Here is a 17206-nt window from a genome sequence, read left to right on the forward strand (position 1 = left end):
CAGGCACATCCCAAAAGGAACATCCTGAATGTTCTAAATTAAAACCCACAGTGTCTAGGCCAAGGATTGGCCCACCAGAAAGGAGTGACAGAGAATATGTTGCACTGGAAAATAAAACTCATGGCTCAGGCTCACTGGGCTCGGGCTGTAGGAGCTGTTCCAGGCTGTGTAGTCTTCCAGGCTTGGGTGGAGTTGAGACACTGGGCGCTTCCCACCTTGTAGTGTCCTAGAGGCCCAGGCTCTAGATCAACTTTGCAACAGCCCTGCCCCCTGAGCTGCCCAGTATGGGCTGGCCATGGGTTTTTCTTTGCTGTGCGGACATGTCCTCTCTGGCCTGCAGAGTTCTGGGACACGGGCTTCAGGGCAGGCTTAGCTAACCAGGAGGACATTCACTCCTGCAATGATAAGTCAAAATGTCAGACAGTCTCACTATAAAGGTGATATCTCAAAAACTCATGCAGATGAACTTCTTGTTTCTCCCACACCCAGCAGCTCACTGTTCTAGTCTTTCTGTTTATGGGGCAATGGTCAACCTGGAGCTGGTTTACCCCCAAAAAGAGAGGATAGTAGATCTTAACCCAAAGGTTGCCCTTCCTCCAATGGGTTCCTTAAAGGTACCACCAGTTCACTGTCGGATTGACTCTTCAGCCTAAAAAGCCTTCCGATTGATTGTGAGCTTCTCCTGTGCAGTTTTGGAGCTTCATCTTAACTATCAGTGGGAGGGATCCCTCTGTGGGTCAGAGGACAGTTGAGTCTCCATGGCTAATTTGCTCCACTATATCTGTGCTGAGGTTGTCAGACAGGATGACAATTATGATAATTCATTTCAGAATTTTCTTCTGGTATCTGGATAGTGGCCACAAACTTGCGTGGCATATACCAAACCAAGAAAGCTCAAAAAGTCATTTCAGTTACTGCTGATCTGGGGTCAACTTTGAAATCCTGGCCAAGATGTTGTGTTCCATTTTGCTTGCTTATGAAACAAGTGGAATAGCTCAAGAACTGCCAGAGGACCAGTTACTGAAGATCTTAAACTAAACACCCTGTGATGTCAATGGAAATTTTGCCAGAGTATAGACTGTAGGGTGTTACTGTACACCTGCAACCAGAACCTGATACTACAATCTACACATTACTTTTGCGGGACTCTGAGTAGGGTCAAACCCCTTTATCAGGTTTTCTTCCCCCAGCATTTTTCCGGGTGAAATCCATTGTCCCAAAACATCTGCTCAAAGGTTGAATCCAGGCACATGTACCAAATGTAGTTCACTTACAGTGTTTGAGGAACTGGATTTTAAAAGTTACATCCATTGTGTGAAATATATTGAATGCAACAGGTGGGGGCTGGCCAGTGTAAATTATATTAATAACAATAAATATCTAAACCAACACTAACAGCCAAAGCAATGGTCTGAAGGAGATTGATGGAGTATTCTTGTCTCATTTTGTTTCTGTTAAATTTCTCTTTCTTTCTTTCTTTCTCTCTGTCTGGCTACGTCTACACTAGCCCAAAACTTTGAAATGGCCATGTAAAGCGCCATTTCAAAGTTTACTAATGAAGCGCTGAAATACATATTCAGCGCCTCATTAGCATGCAGGCGGCTGCGGCACTTCGAAATTGACGCAGCTCGCCACCGCGCGGCTCATCCTGACGGGGCTCCTTTACGAAAGGACCCCACCTACTTCAAAGTACCCTTACTCCCATCTGCTCATAGGAATAAGGGGACTTCGAAGTAGGCGGGGTCCTTTCGAAAAGGAGCCCTGTCTGGACGAGCCGCGTCAATTTCAAAGTGCAGCGGCTGCCCGCATGCTAATGAGGCACTGAATATGTATTTCAGCGCTTCATTAGTAAACTTTGAAATGGCCATTTGCTTGGCCATTTCGAAGTTTTGGGCTAGTGGAGACATGGCCTCTCTCTCTCTCTCTCTCTCTCTCTCTCTCTCTCTCTGTCCAAGGAAGCATGAGAACACTTAAGCCGCTCAGATGATAGTTTATTTTTTTCTCCCTTTTTTCCCTCTTTTTTCTCTCTTTCCCTACCTTCCCCTTCTCTAATCACTGCAGTCGTTTCTGGGGTTGGAGTGCAGATGGGCTGTCGAAGCACCCCCCTCCCCTTTCTCAGCCTAACTCCATCCCCACTGCTCCTTCCCACAAGACTTTCAGACGCTCTTACTCGCCCAGGTAACAAGCTACCTGTTAAACCAACTTGTCTGAGGTGTCACAATATTATTTGCCTTTCACCTGATGAAATTTTCTCAAAACGGGACTGGATGTTTCTGGAGATTTTCCTGTACCTATTTCATTCAAAGGAGAATAAACTCCAGGCTTTTGGTGGTATATGAAACTGTGTGAATAAACTAACTGTTTTCTTGTCTGCCAGAAATCATAGTGTATTAACTTACATACACTGCAGATAGCATTTGTCATTCATTCTTTACACAGAAAATCAAAGCATTGAGAAAAGTCTGAGATAGACTTCCCAGAAAGTTCATTCTCCTCTTGTGTTTCAGACAGTTTGAATTCCATTGCAGAACTCAGTAATTCTCCATTTTCGTCTGTTCTGAGTGTAACACACCATACACAGTCTTGTGACATTACAGGCTAAGTCTTCAAACTCACCTGAAATATGCACACAAACTGGCCTGTGCAAATGTGAGCAGGAATATCACAGGGCTGTTGTGTGTTGTTAATGCCTGTAAAGCACTGTGAAGATGAAGCATGCACATACAATATTGCGGTACTTGCCTGCCCACAAGAATCGGAGAGTAACCCGTGTGACTGTGGATTGTCATTGTCACGTAAGATTTTCAGCAACTACTTAACCTCTGTTTAGGATCAGCTTTTGCCCCTGTTTTGTCCCTTTCTGGCCTCTTCCGGTGGAGTGGGTAACCCAGAATTACAGATGCAAATTTCAGGGCACTTTGAATCCACACGTTATTCTTCATGCATGTCTCTAAATTAGATTGTTGGATTTATTTGGGTTTAATTTAATTCCTGCAGACAAAACTCCCATTGACTGCTTTCTCCGCACTTTAACAGAAGTTGGCTTAGAAAGGACTTGTGTGTAGTTTTTCCCCTAAGCAAGACGTTTCACAATGGAAAGTATTGATTGATGCTGTCAGAGCAGCATTAGGAGACATTCATTTTATGCACATTTTATGCAGTTCTAGCTGAGCTAAAAACAGTCCAAAAACAATTATTTTCAGGAGTTATCAGCCAAGTTATTGAGCTTGCAGGTGAAATTTTTATGAATCCTCTCTGATTTCTGAAGAGTAGGATATGCCCATTGTGACAAGTTGATAAAATTAAGGTATAAGCCTGAAAGCGAAAGGAGGAATTGCAAGCAGGCAAAATTACAGGGTGCTGCGTAAGGATGCTAAACTGTGATTACCCAGGTTTTTAATTGTCGCCAATTAAAAACCACAGTTTTAAGAAAATAAAATACATTCCAAACACTGGACAGGAAAAGGAAATTGGTAAATTGCCATAGTGTGTTTGATACAGTGCCAGGTGGAAAATAATGTTGTGACATCCCTAAAAGCTGCTTATCTCTACTCATCTCTTCTTGTTCATCATGTGACTCTTCCAGTTTTCTGCATGGGTCATTATTGTTTCTGTGGTGGTTGGCCGTCTGTTTTTGGAAGGTAGGTGTAGATCCATCTGACATCTATTTTTTTTCCATCATATTAACTATACAGTAAACAAACACGTTTCCTGCCAAATGGATAGATGTGTTTGTTCACATATAGCTTATTCTCTCACTTAAAATGCAAAACTCCACTTCCATTTTGGGGTCTGTTTCATAGAATCACTGTTGAAATATGAAAATAGGCAGATGGCATGTGAATTTAAAATCCACTGAAGTTTTCACATTTCATGAACCTGAAAGTGTGTGCCACAAAGAACACTCCCAAGCACTGTCCCTCACACAGAAACTTTTCTCTTTGTTCAGATCTTGCTTCGTTGCTTTGGCATCACAAACTCTTTACTTTGGTCAATCCTTTGGGAGTTGGTTCAGCCGCAGAATACATTTTTATTGCTTTAGATTTAAATTCTACCTTCAGGTACATGTTGAATGTATGCAAATGTGAGGGCAAAATTTGACTCGGTATTTGTCAGATGAGTATTGCCTTTGGAAAATAATAAGAATAAGAATAGTGGGGAGTGGGCAGGGTTATTAGAATTCTATTCTTGATTCTGCTTGGTTTTTATTATGTGACCATGGACAAATCACTTAACAACTCCCTGTCTGTTTAGCTGTTTGCAAAATAAGTATAAAAATGCTGATGTGCACTTTATGGAATATTTGCTATTTTTTCATTTAGCTATTTGCAACACTTGCTGTCATTGACTGAAGAATTATTGAGAACAATATAATGTTTTAAAGTTGATATAAATGAAGACTTGTCTGACTCCTGTCTGATGTCCATCAGGAACCCAAAAAGGTCATCAGTTTCCATATGCGCAGAGTATAGCTATACCTTGCACTTTAGAATAGCCTTAAGCACTCTCCATCTTTTTGCTAGTCTGAACGGTTTGCAATTTTATTATTCTTCAAGGCTCATAAGCAGGTTTTGTACCCAGGTCCCAGCCTGTTAAAGTATTTCCTTTTTTCTTTCAGACATACCTTGCCTCAGAGACATTTGTTTTTTTAGCGATCGGTCATTTGGTTTCTTTGCCAAAACATACAGCATACATTCTGTATTAGTGCTCATGCTTGTGCTGTTGTTTGAGTGAATGTAATGACAAAGAGCCAGGGATTATATCTATTTTAATATTCTGACTTCCAGAGGAATTAAGATGCCTAAATATCCTTCTGAAGTTCTTGATTCTCTTCCAGAAAGAAGGTGAAGTTCTAGATAATGTTGTCCCTTATTCTGTAGGAAGAGGCCTGCATGTTCACAAGTCAAAAGAAGCTTCCCATTTCCTGATTCTTCTGCCCTGCAAGGAATTTCTTTGTTTTGTGACAGGATAATGTAGATATTTCATTCTGGGCACTTTCCTGCAAGCCATCACATTCTCTTCCAAGTTGTCCACCAACTGAAACCCACCCATTCAGACAATGAATCCACACCTGCCATTTATTGTCCAGAGAGTTGATGGTGCACATCTCTAAATCTTTTGGTCTTTTTGCTTCTTGGTTTCTGAGCCATTAGTTTTCTCTTTTTTTTAAAAAAAAAAAAAAAAAAAAAAAAAAAAAGGCTACACATCTCCAAGAAACACATTTTTAGGCGCTGGTTTAGATATTGCTAAAAACTCAGCTTCTCCTCCCTTGGACAGAACAGAGTCATGTACATAACTCCATAATTTTTGGAGCAGACAGGAACTAATCTTTCTAGTTTTTTCTATACCTTTTGTATGTTCTGCCCTTCTGTAATAGTCATTTTTCGTATGAAACTCCAGAGGATACCATTTCATAGAGTTCTTAAGGGAAGTCCAGAGTGAAGCCATGAGTGAAGGATTTCTAGTGATCTGGTGGTGGGATCAAAAGTCTAGTGTGAGTTAGAGAGGTCAGTTTTCCCAGCATCATCTTCACTAGTAATAAATAGCCACTAATGGACCATCATGAAAGTGTTTTTCTTGCTGTAGGAATTTAAATAAAACAAAGTCAACTAAGAGCATGTAATCATTCCTCTCCCGTTAAGCCTCTCTTGCAAATTTGACTCCATGGAGCTAGCATATGTATGGCACATTTAACATACAGTAAAAATAGAAGTTTCATTTATATAATCATTAAATCAGCAAATGCTGCAACTCTTTGAATTCTCATTCTTTTTTTTTTAACTTAATAATGAGATTATTCCTTTTTGAGGGGTTACGTATCTGACTATGAAAACTAGGGCACTTTCTGTGGAATCTAATGAATAGTTCACATAATTCTTCTCTTACATACACCACTGTAACTCCCTTGACTCAGTGGAACTGGTCATTAATTACATCTGTGTGAAAAGAGAATTAGGCTCCAAATCTGCCTAGGTTCTGTTCACATGGTGATACAAGTCACTGTTAGAAGTGGAGCTCCAACTCATCCCGTTACGAGTTGGCAGTGTTAGTCAAGGTCAAAAGTTGACTCTTTCTTTGATATGTGATGTCTAACAATATGCGTTTGACCTTCAGCATGCTGGAGTACGACACAGAGAACCTAAATTCTGACGAAATCTACAGCTCTCTTCGTGGAGTCACGGAGGCAATTGAAAAGTTCAGTTTCCGTAGTCAAGAGGATCTGAATGAACCAATCAAGCGTGATGGAAAGAAGGACTCTGATGTAAGTAGCTCATTTAAGCTGTGTCTACGCTAGCCCCAAACTTCGAAATGGCCACGCAAAGGGCCATTTCAAAGTTTACTAATGAAGCGCTGAAATGCATATTCAGCACTTCATTAGCATGTGGGTGGCCGCGGCACTTCGAAGTAAGCGGGGTCCTTTCGAAAAGGAGCCCCCTGGGGACGAGACGCGCAGCGGGGCACTGCATCAATTTCAAAGTCCCCTTACCCCCATGAGCTTATGGGAATAGGGGGACTTTGAAGTTGGCGGGGTCCTTTCGAAAAGGAGCCCTGTCGGGACGAGCTGCGCGGCGGCGAGGTGCGTCACTTTCGAAGTCCCGCGGCCACCCGCATGCTAATGAAGCGCTGAATATGCATTTCAGTGCTTCATTAGTAAACTTTGAAATGGCCATTTGCGTGGCCATTTCGAAGTTTGGGGCTAGTGTAGGCGTAGCCCTAATGAGATTCTGAAACACCGTTTGCAACACTTCGGTTTTCTGGCTAGTATTTTAAGCTCATTGGTCATAATTTGGAATTGTTTCCTTCATTTTCTTTGCCAGAGAGATGTTTCTACAGATAATTACCCAGCCCTAAAATCATGGGGCCAAATGCTATATAGACTTTTAGGCTAGGTCTACAGTAGCCACGGAAGATCAAACACTTAGGTTCAATATTCCAGAGCACCCTTTTGTGCATGAGCAAAACGGCACGTTCCAGGATCAATGTTGAACCAGGAACTTCTTCTGAGTCGCAAGGATTAAGAACTGTCATCGGGAGAAGTGCTCCCATTGACATTCTGCAATGAGGACAGGGACCAATCTCGACGGCTGCAAAATAAATTTCAGGTACAAAATTGGCATACCTAAAATTGCATAGCAACCGTAGACATTCCCGGTAAGTGTAAACGTAGCCTTTCTCATGTTAAACTTCAGTTGGAGTTTGGATTTAGTGGCTGTGTCTACAAGTGCCCCAAACTTCGAAATGGCCACTCTAATGGCCATTTCGAAGTTTACTAATGAAGCGCTGAAATGCATATTCAGCGCTTCATTAGCATGCGGGCAGCCGCGGCACTTCAAAATTGACGCGCCTCGCCACCACGCGTCTCGTCCCCATGGGGCTCCTTTTCGAAAGGACCCCGCTTACTTCGAAGTCCCCTTACCCCCATGAGCTGATGGGAATAAGGGGACTTCGAAGTAGGCGGGGTCCTTTTGAAAAGGAGCCCCGTCGGGACGAGCTGCGCAGCAGCGAGGCGCATCAATTTCGAAGTGCCGTGGCCGCCCGCATGCTAATGAAGCGCTGAATATGCATTTCAGCGCTTCATTAGTAAACTTTGAAATGGCCATTTGCGTGGCCATTTCGAAGTTTGGGGCACGTGTAGACGTAGCCAGTAAGAAATAAATGCTACTTAATTTCTTGCCTTAAGATTTCTCAACATGAAACAAGTAGTAAGGTTTATAACAGAAAAAGTAAGATACAAATCTTCAAAATGTATGATTTATTTTCCCCCCAATGTGTAGCTAATTTATATGAAGGTTCTGTGGTACATTATTATACAAATTGTGGAATAGTATCTTGCACTGCATGTGGTCTCCTGGAATCAGTGGACCTACTTGTGACAAAAGGAGTTAGTCATCATGCTTAAGGAGGGCAAAACTGGGACCATTAATGGTTTTTAAATGCTTCTAGGAAAGAATATTGCAGGAAGGGATGTAGGGGTCGTAGAGGACCATAAGCATTCCAAGAATCATCATTTGGAGATGTATTAGCAGGATTGTTGTAAGTAAGAAATGAGAAGTAATTCTGCCGTGATTATGCCTTATTTGGAATATTGTGTGGTGCTACATTTCAGGAAAGATGTGGAAAAATTGGAGAAAATCCAGAGGAGGGCAACAAAATGATTAAAGGTCTAGAAAACATGACACCTGAGGGAAGATTGAAAGAATTGGGTTTGTTTAGTCTGGAAGAAAGAAGACTAAACTGGGACATAACAGTTTTCAAGAACCCAAAAGGTTGTTACAAGGAGGAAGGAAAAAAAATATTCTCCTTAACCTCTGAGGGTAAGACAAGAAGCAGTGGGCTTAAATTGCAGCAAGAGAGGTTTAGGCTAGACATTACGGGAAAACTTCCTAACCATGAGGTTGGTTAAGCATTGGAGTAAATTACTTAGGAAGGTTTTGGAATCTCAGTCATCACTGGAGACTTTTAAGATCAGGTTAGACAAGTACAAGGCAGGGATGACCTAGATGGTGCTTGATCCTGCCCTGAGTTCAGGGGACTGGACTTGACCTGTTGAGGTTCTTTCCATTCTCGAGATTCTATGATTCCATACCTATTCTGTCTGATCCCGTCAGGTGTCTCGAGATGGTGGAATAGCTGCGCCTGCCAGTGATATACGTGGAAGCAGTGATGTCATGGAAGGAGGAAGAATGGCTCTAGATAACAAAACCTCTCTACTTAATACTCAGCCTCCACGCGCCTTTTCAGGACCCAGAGCCCGAGAGTACAACCCCTATCCTTATTCGGATACAATCAACACCTATGACAAGACTGCTTTGAAAGAGGCTGTGTTTGATGATGATATGGATCAGCTCCGGGATGGTTGGTATAAAGTTGTATTATAAATGTTCAGGCAGTTCATTTTGTTCTGTATTTTATAGTTAAACTTTCATGACACACAGCTCTGGAACTGACTTATTTATTTAAATACATGTCGTGTTTTACTTGGGTAAAGTGACTACATAGCCCAACATGAGTGTTTGTTAAGCAATATTGTGATTTTGTTTGTATTTGGTTTGAGAGGTATTGTTTTATTCATAACCTCTTCCAGTGCTGGTCTTCCTGGCATTAAAGTTAATGCCAGTTTTGCTATTGACTTAATTGCAAGAAGAATTAAACTCCTGAGTTGTTGCGAGGGAAATCTTACAATTGTGTACATAGGAATTACTAATATTGGGAGTGAGTTTTGTATATGTATATATCTATTCATCATATATTTTTAGAAAAATATTTTAGATTGCCAATGGGTATCAATAGAGTGTAATTAGCATCCAGAAAATGTATAATGTTATCTGGAAGTAATGCTTTGTATTCAAAAAATCCTGAAATGAAAAATTACGAGCAGTAGTTTCACTCATGCCCTCTATTCCTTCTTCACTTCCTGTCACCCTTTCCAAGTTGCACATTAACAGCGTGGGCAGCCAGGCATAAGTTAGAACAGACCCAAAATAGATCCTAGAATTTGCATGGTCCTGGCCAGAGTCTGTTTCCAACCAATCTTTTGGGGCTTTGCTTCAAATGTAGGTTATCATGTGTGTTTCTGGCCTGGACCAAGTTTTGTTTGGGACATCCTGTCATACATGTTGAAAGCACTGTCAGGGCCTGTAGTACATCACCTTGCAAGGCAAGAATGTTTCCTTCATTGTAGAGGCATTGCACCAAATATGTATGCATTGACAATCATTGAAACATCATGTAAAAATTGCAAAGTTGTGATGGGTGAATTTCCCCCTTCAGACAAACTCAGAATGTGGCCACCTTAATCTTATTGAATCAGTTATTAAAACTGGATACCCACATTTTCCTGAGGTTCACCAAAAGCTTTTTAGAGATCCGTGAACCTGGGTCAAATTTCAGACTAGGTCCAAGTCCTATGTCCTCATTGGTCGTCTTGATGCAGATTGCATCTCACAAAAGCACAATGGCCTGAAAGAGTCACCAGGTTTTATTTGGTACCAGGCCAGTAATTATTGATGGCAGCTGCTTTTTTTCCCCCAGTGAAGTTGACCTGTTCTCATTTGTCCTAGAAGTATCCATTGATCATTCTGATTTGGTGGCTGATCTTCTGAAAGAACTGTCCAACCACAATGAGAGGGTGGAAGAACGGAAAGGAGCCCTGTTTGAGCTTCTGAAGATCACTCGAGAAGATAACCTAGGAGTTTGGGAGGAACATTTCAAAACCATTTTGCTCTTGCTTCTAGAAACACTTGGCGACAAAGATGTAAGACACTGGTGTTACATTTAATTCTCTTGTACATCATTTATTCTTAGATGACAGTTTGTCCATGGCTGGCCCAGTTACATCCCTTGTACATACTATCTGTATCTGATGCCTCATCGCCTCCTTGCCAGTAGTGCTGTCTGCCCAGTCTTCATGCATTAGAAAAAGGTGTTGACAATCCTTTCATGGTCATTCATTTCACTGGTGGGTTTTGAGTTGCTTTCAAATGTTTGATATTTATTCCCAGAGTACTGTGCGTGTAGCAACCAAAAATAATAGGAATTAGAACCAATAGTGTTTTAATAGGGAAAAATGGCCTAAGCATTAAACAGTCCACAATGGCATAAAAGACTGGGAATACAGATGTAGAACTACTACAAAAGTTTTAGTAGATGATGCTTGACAAAGACAATTTATGGGCCAAATTTTCCTCTCTCAAATGACTTCAGTTCCTAATTATGCCCACAAATTAGTGTCACAGTCAGCTAAGTGACCCCAATGATATTTTCAAATAATTACGCACGCACGCACGCACGCACACAGAGGGTCACAGGATTCTGAGTGTTTTGTAGCCTGGTCCAGTACCACTGTATGCTTCTTTTTTCAGTAATAAAACACTTGAAGTCCTTTTTACCTGTTTCCCATATGCAAAATGAAATTTTTGAAACAGAATAGGTGTTTTACATTTTGACAATACACTTGAGCTTTCTTAAGGTGGATGTCTGTGGCCTGGGAACAGACCCTCCCAAGGCAGGAGCAGCATAATGATAATAAAAATCAGCTTACATACAGTACAGCAAAGTAAATAGTACAGGTTGAATCTCTTTAATTTGGCACAGTCTCATCCACCAACATCCATAATCTGGCATGATTTTAGTTAGCCGGGCAATCCCTTATCATGGGTGAGGACAAGTCTCCTGTTGTCCCTTAAAGTTTGTTTACAGCACCAGTCCTGGCGCTCAGTGTTCTGGACTGTTATTTAGCTGTAATTTACCCCTATATGTCTTCTAGGAGTCCATTAAGCAGTGGAAGTGTTGGTAATGTGTTAGAAAATATTGACCTCCTGTGGTCCAGCAAATTCTGTCTTTCGGTACTGGTCAGGTCCTGGGGGTGCCAGACTAGAGAGGTTCAACCTGAATATGTACATCTATGTACTGTACTGTCTAGCGCAAATTTAACTTGTAAACATGAGAAATGGCAGAGCAATCAGTGATTTCCTGCTTCATTACCTATCGATGATGATAAAACCAAAATAACAGTTGAAGTACAGTGCATTAAGGATTTATTGTATGACATGTTATGCATGTACAATACTCTATAATGATTTGTACATACAAAAGCTTTAGTAATAAATTTTGTTTACCCTTCTTTATGGTGAACATAATCTGACATAGCCCGTTTCCCAGAGTTGCCAGATTAAAGATGTTCAAATTTAGTTGTAATTTAAATGTCATCAGCTGAGTTTCAGTTCTTGTCATCAGATCACAGTATCCTCTGATCAATGTATAAGCTGAGGGAAACAAGCTGTGTTAGCATGTGAGTGCTAGACATGAATAACAAAGAATCAGAATCAAAACAAAAAGCAGTCAAGTAGCACTTCAAAGACTAGCAAAATAGTTTATTAGGTGAGCTTTCGTGGGACAGACCCACTTCTTCAGACCATAGCCGGACCAGAACAGACTCAATATTTAAGACAGAAGCTACGTCTACACGTGAATGCTACATCAAAATAGCTTATTTCGATGTAGCGACATCGAAATAAGCTATTTCGCTGAATAATGTCTACACATCCTCCAGGGCTGGTGCCGTCGACGTTCAACGTCGACGTTGGGCAGCACTACATTGAAGTAGGCGCTGCAGGGGAGCATCTACACACCAAAGCGGCTCACATCGAAATAAGGGTGCCAGGAACAGCTGCAGACAGGGTCACAGGGTGGACTCAACAGCAAGCTGCTCCCTTAAAGGGCCCCTCCCAGACACACTTGCACTAAACAGCACAAGATCCACAGAGCTGACAACTGGTTGCAGACCCTGTGCATGCAGCATGGATCCCCAGCTGCAGCAGCAGCAGCCAAAAGCCCTGGGCTAAGGGCTGCTGCACACGGTGACCATAGAGCCCCACAGGGGCTGGAGAGAGCGTCTCTCAACCCCTCAGCTGATGGCCGCCATGGCAGACCCCGCTATTTCGATGTTGCGGGACGCGGATCGGCTACACGTGCCCTACTTCGACGTTCAACGTCGAAGTAGGGAGCTATTCCCATCTCCTCATGAGGATAGCGACTTTGACGTCTCGCCGCCTTATGTCGATTTCAACTTCGAAATAGCGCTTGCCACATGTAGACGTGACGGGCGCTATTTCAAAGTTGGCGTGGCTACTTCGAAGTAGCTGACACGTGTAGACATGGCTAGAGAACCAAAAACAGTAAGCAAGGAGGACAAATCAGAAAAAGATAATCAAGGTGAGCAAATCAGAGAGTGGAGGGGTGGGGGGGAAGATCAAGAATTAGATTGAGTCAAGTATGCGGACGAGCCCCTATAGTGACTCAGAAAGTTTCCATCATGATTTAAACCATGTGTTAATGTTCCGAATTTGAATATAAATGTCAGTTCTTCCACTTCTCTTTCTAAAACGGAGCGATAATGTCTCTTCATTAACACACATACCTTGAGGTCATTGACAGAATGCCTCATTCCATTAAAGTGTTGACTAACTGGTTTGTGGATCTGGAGTGTTTTGATGTCTGTTTTGTGCCCGTTGACCCTTTGTCTAAGGGAGTTAGAAGTCTGTCCAATATACAAAGCATCTGGGCATTGTTGGCACATGATGGCATATATGATGTTAGTAGAGGAGCATGATAAAGTGCCCATGATTCTGTGAGTAACCTGGTTAGGTCCAGTGATGGTATTTCCAGAGAAGATATGTGGACAAAGCTGGCAGCGGGCTTTGTTGCAGGGAAAGGTTCCAGGACTGGTGTTCCTGGGATATAGACTGTGGCTGTTAGTAAGGATCCTCATGAGGTTGGGAGGTTGTCTGTAGGAGAGAACAGGCATGTCACCCAGGGCCTTCTGGAGTGTAGCATCCTGATTAAGAGTAGGTTGTAGGTCTTTAATAATTCGTTGCAGTGGTCTGAGTTGGGGGCTGTAGGTGATGACCAGTGGTGTTCTGTTCTTGGCTTTTTTGGGCTGATCTTGGAGTAGCTGGTTTCTGGGTATGCGTCTGGCCCTGTCGATTTGTTTTTTTACTTCTCCTGGTGGGTAATTCAGGTTTATGAATATTTGGTAAAGTTCTTGTAGTTTTTGGTCTCTGTCAGTTGGACCAGAGCAAATGCGATTATACCTAAGAGCTTGACTGTAAACAATGGGTCTAGTCACGTGTGCAGGACGGAAACTAGAAGGGTGTAGATAAATATAGCGATCAGTAGGTTTTCGGTACAGTGTGGTACTGATCAGGCCATCCTTGATTAGTACTGTAGTGGCCAGGAAATGTATCTCCTGCATGTTGTAATCGAGGCATAAGTTGATGGTGGGGTGTAGATTGTTAAAGTCTCTGTGGAATTCTTCTAGAGCCTCTGTACCATGGGTCCAAATCATAAAGATGTCATCAATGTATCTTAAGTAGAGGAGTGGTAATAGGGGACGAGAGCTGAGGAATCGTTGTTCCAGGTCAGCCATAAATATATTAGCATATTGTGGGGCCATGCGGGTGCCCATAGCGGTTCCACTAATCTGGAGGTATAAATTGTCCCCAAAACGGAAATGATTGTGTGTGAGAACAAAGTTACAGAGGTCACACACCAGATTGGCTGTGGTGGCATCAGGGATGGTGTTCCTGATTGCTTGTAATCCGTCTTTATGTGGAATATTAGTATACAGAGCCTCTGCATCCATTGTGGCAAGGATGGCGTTATCAGGAACTTTTCCAATGTTTTGTAATTTCCTCAGGAAGTCGGTGGTATCTCGGATATAGCTGGGAGCGTTGGTGGCATAGGGTTTGAGGAGGGAGTCCACTTAACTGGATAGTCCGGTGGTGAGGGTGCCAATACCTGAAATGATAGGGCGTCCAGGGTTTCCAGGTTTGTGGATTTTGGGAAGTAAATAGAATAATCCAGGCTGCGGCTCAGATGGTGTGTCTGAGTTAATGAGGTCCCGAGTAGCAGCAGGGAGTTCCTTCAGTAGTTGTTGTAATTTCCTTTGGAATTCCAAAGTGGGATCAGCGGAGAGAGGTCTGTAAAATGTGGTGTTGGAGAGTTGTCTGGCTGCCTCCTGTTCATAGTCTGACTTATTCAGGATGACAACAGCACCCCCTTTGTCAGCTGGTTTGATTATGATGTCTTGGTTATTTTTGAGACTCTGGACAGCATAGCGTTCAGCATAGTTGAGATTGTGTCTCATTTGGCATTGTTTGTGTATAATGTCAGACTGAGCATGGTTGCGGAAGCACTGTACGTAGAAGTCCAGACTTTCATTACGACCCTCAGGGGGAGTCCACATAGAGTTCTTCTTCTTTTGTTGTTGGTAGGGGGGGTCGAGAGAGTCAGACTATTGTTCATAGGTGTGCTGGAAAAATTCCTTTAGACGGAGGCGGCGAAAGAAGGCTTCAAGGTCCCCACAGAATTGTATTAAGTTCGTGGGGGAAGTGAAGAATGGGGCATTCTGTCAATGACCTCAAGGTATGTGTGTTAATGAAGAGACATTATCGCTCTATTTTAGAAAGAGAAGTGGACGAACTGACATTTATATTCAAATTCGGAACATTAACACATAGTTTAAATCATGATGGAAACTTTCTGAGTCACTATAGGGGCTCGTCCGCATACTTGACTCAATCTAATTCTTGATCTTCCCCCCCACCCCTCCACTCTCTGATTTGCTCACCTTGATTATCTTTTTCTGATTTGTCCTCCTTGCTTACTGTTTTTGGTTCTCTGTGTCTTAAATATTGAGTCTGTTCTGGTCTGGCTATGGTCTGAAGAAGTGGGTCTGTCCCAAGAAAGCTCACCTAATAAACTATTTTGCTAGTCTTTAAAGTGCTACTTGACTGCTTTTTGTTTTGATAGTGTATAGACTAGCACGGCTTACTCTCTGTTACTAAAGAATCAGAATGTACTTTAATGGTTCAGTCTGGAGATAGTCCTTTGCTGAAATTACTGGCATTGTTTGGAATGGCTGCCATCCAAAAACCTGGTACAACAGTTATATAACTCAGGCAGTTGTTCTGGTATTCCAACTTCTGCTATAAGGGGTCAATGTGCAAGTTAGAGGTGTGGCTGTGTTAACTGAATGCCATGGAAGTAATTTACATAAAAACTACAGAAACACAAAGGTGATTTATTGCAGTTGTGTGTGAAAAAACTGTTTTGAACTGTCACTTTGGAGGTGGCTAGCATGAAGTCTGCAAAGCTCAGTAAAACAGGAAAGTGAAAACAAATGTGATCTGAGCTTCGTTATCAGTCCTTCATGATACATATATATATTGCTTTTCAGTGCTAAGTTGTATTTTGCTGGAGTAAGATATTGGATTTAACAAATGTAATATTTGTTCTAGTTCTTTCTCCAGTGGTAAGAATGCACTTAGGCTGTATGAATCTTCGTACGGAGAGGAGAGCTCTGAGCCAATTCAGCTCTGACTGGCATTGATTTTAATCCCCAGTTCTTCTTCGAGTGTCCCCGTGGGTGCTCCACATTAGGTGTCGGGCTCGCCCGGCGCCGCAGATCGGATCTTCCAAGCAGTTTCTGCCGGACCGCGCATGCGCCGGTGCGCGCCGCTCCCCCGCGCGCTCCCGGCCATGTGCGCGATCCGGTCCCCGCCAGTTCCTCTTAACCGCCGTCGGCTGCAGACGGAATCCAACTAGGCTAAGGCCAAGTAGTGTATTCAATGGCTTTATCTGTTTTTTCTTAAAGTTTTTTCAGGCACTTAGGCTACTATAAGCTAGCCGTTTGCTATTTTGTAAAAAAAAAAAAAAAAAACAACAACGAACAAGCTAGGAGAGGGACAGCTCAGCCAGTCCCAGTAACAAGCGCCGGAGGCCAGGAGCTAGGGCTATCAGCCCTCCGGCTAAGGCAGACCATCGGACGGGGAAAACGGCACAAAGAAGGTGCTAAGTACCCACTTAAAAACACAAAGACTCACCAACAATGTCCTCTTCAGGCTTTAAAAAAAAAAAAAAAAAAAAAAAAATGCTGCTTCTTGACAAGGCCCTCCAGCCAGAAGCGCCGGAGCGGCCGCAGCAGGAGGGACCCTCCGGGGCCCTTAAAAGGAAAGCTGCCTCCCTCACCCCATCAGCGCAGAAACGGAGGAAAGTATCTCCAGCCCGATCCCTGCCGGCAGCAACAGCGAGCGGGACGGGAGGAGCAAGCAGCCCCCAGCCGCAGCAACAGCTGATCGGCGGCGGCACGGAGAGCCACGTGGAAGCGGCTCAGCCTCCAATACTCAGCCAGCCGCCCCGCACCGCAGGCAGGGCGGCGGCTAAGCAAACGCCGGTACTGGCGGCACCGCAGGCAGCGGCACCGACCCCCGGGGAACCGGCGGTGCAGAGCGCGCAGGCACGCAGCCTGCCGGCACCGGAGGACACCGCACATGCGGCATCGCCCTCGAGCGTGCCGAGCTCGGTGCAGACGGGGCCGGAATCCCCTGTATGCTCCCCAGCCCGATCCCTGCCGGCAGCAACAGCGAGCGGGACGGGAGGAGCGAGCAGCCCCCAGCCGCAGCAACAGCTGATCGGCGGCGGCACGGAGAGCCACGTGGAAGCAGCTCAGCCTCCGATAATCAGCCAGCCGCCCCGCACCGCAGGCAGGGCGGCGGCTAAACAAGCGCTGGTACCAGCGGCGCCGCAGGCAGCGGCACCGACCCCTGGGGAACCGGCGGTGCAGAGCGCGCAGGCACGTAGCCTGCCGGCACTGGAGGACACCGCACGTGCGGCACCGCCCTTGAGCGTGCCGAGCTCGGTGCGG

At 43.7% G+C, this 17206-nt stretch overlaps 1 protein-coding gene across 20 annotated transcripts in view; it reads left to right on the forward strand.

Moving 5' to 3' along the window:
* Positions 1 to 17206, forward strand: part of CLASP1 (cytoplasmic linker associated protein 1) — a 247601-nt gene that overhangs the window by 209402 nt on the left and 20993 nt on the right. For 15 of the 20 annotated variants that reach the window (XM_075001118.1, XM_075001117.1, XM_075001123.1 and 12 more), the window contains 3 exons: positions 6115 to 6262; positions 8610 to 8856; positions 10062 to 10255. In XM_075001118.1, coding sequence (XP_074857219.1) covers positions 6115 to 6262; positions 8610 to 8856; positions 10062 to 10255 — 589 coding nt within the window. The remainder of the gene's footprint in view (positions 1 to 6114; positions 6263 to 8609; positions 8857 to 10061; positions 10256 to 17206) is intronic. The other 5 variants (XM_075001119.1, XM_075001124.1, XM_075001127.1 and 2 more) reach the window with 1 other exon arrangement.

This window comes from Carettochelys insculpta, chromosome 8, assembly GCF_033958435.1.
Source record: "Carettochelys insculpta isolate YL-2023 chromosome 8, ASM3395843v1, whole genome shotgun sequence".
Taxonomy (NCBI): domain Eukaryota; kingdom Metazoa; phylum Chordata; order Testudines; family Carettochelyidae; genus Carettochelys; species Carettochelys insculpta.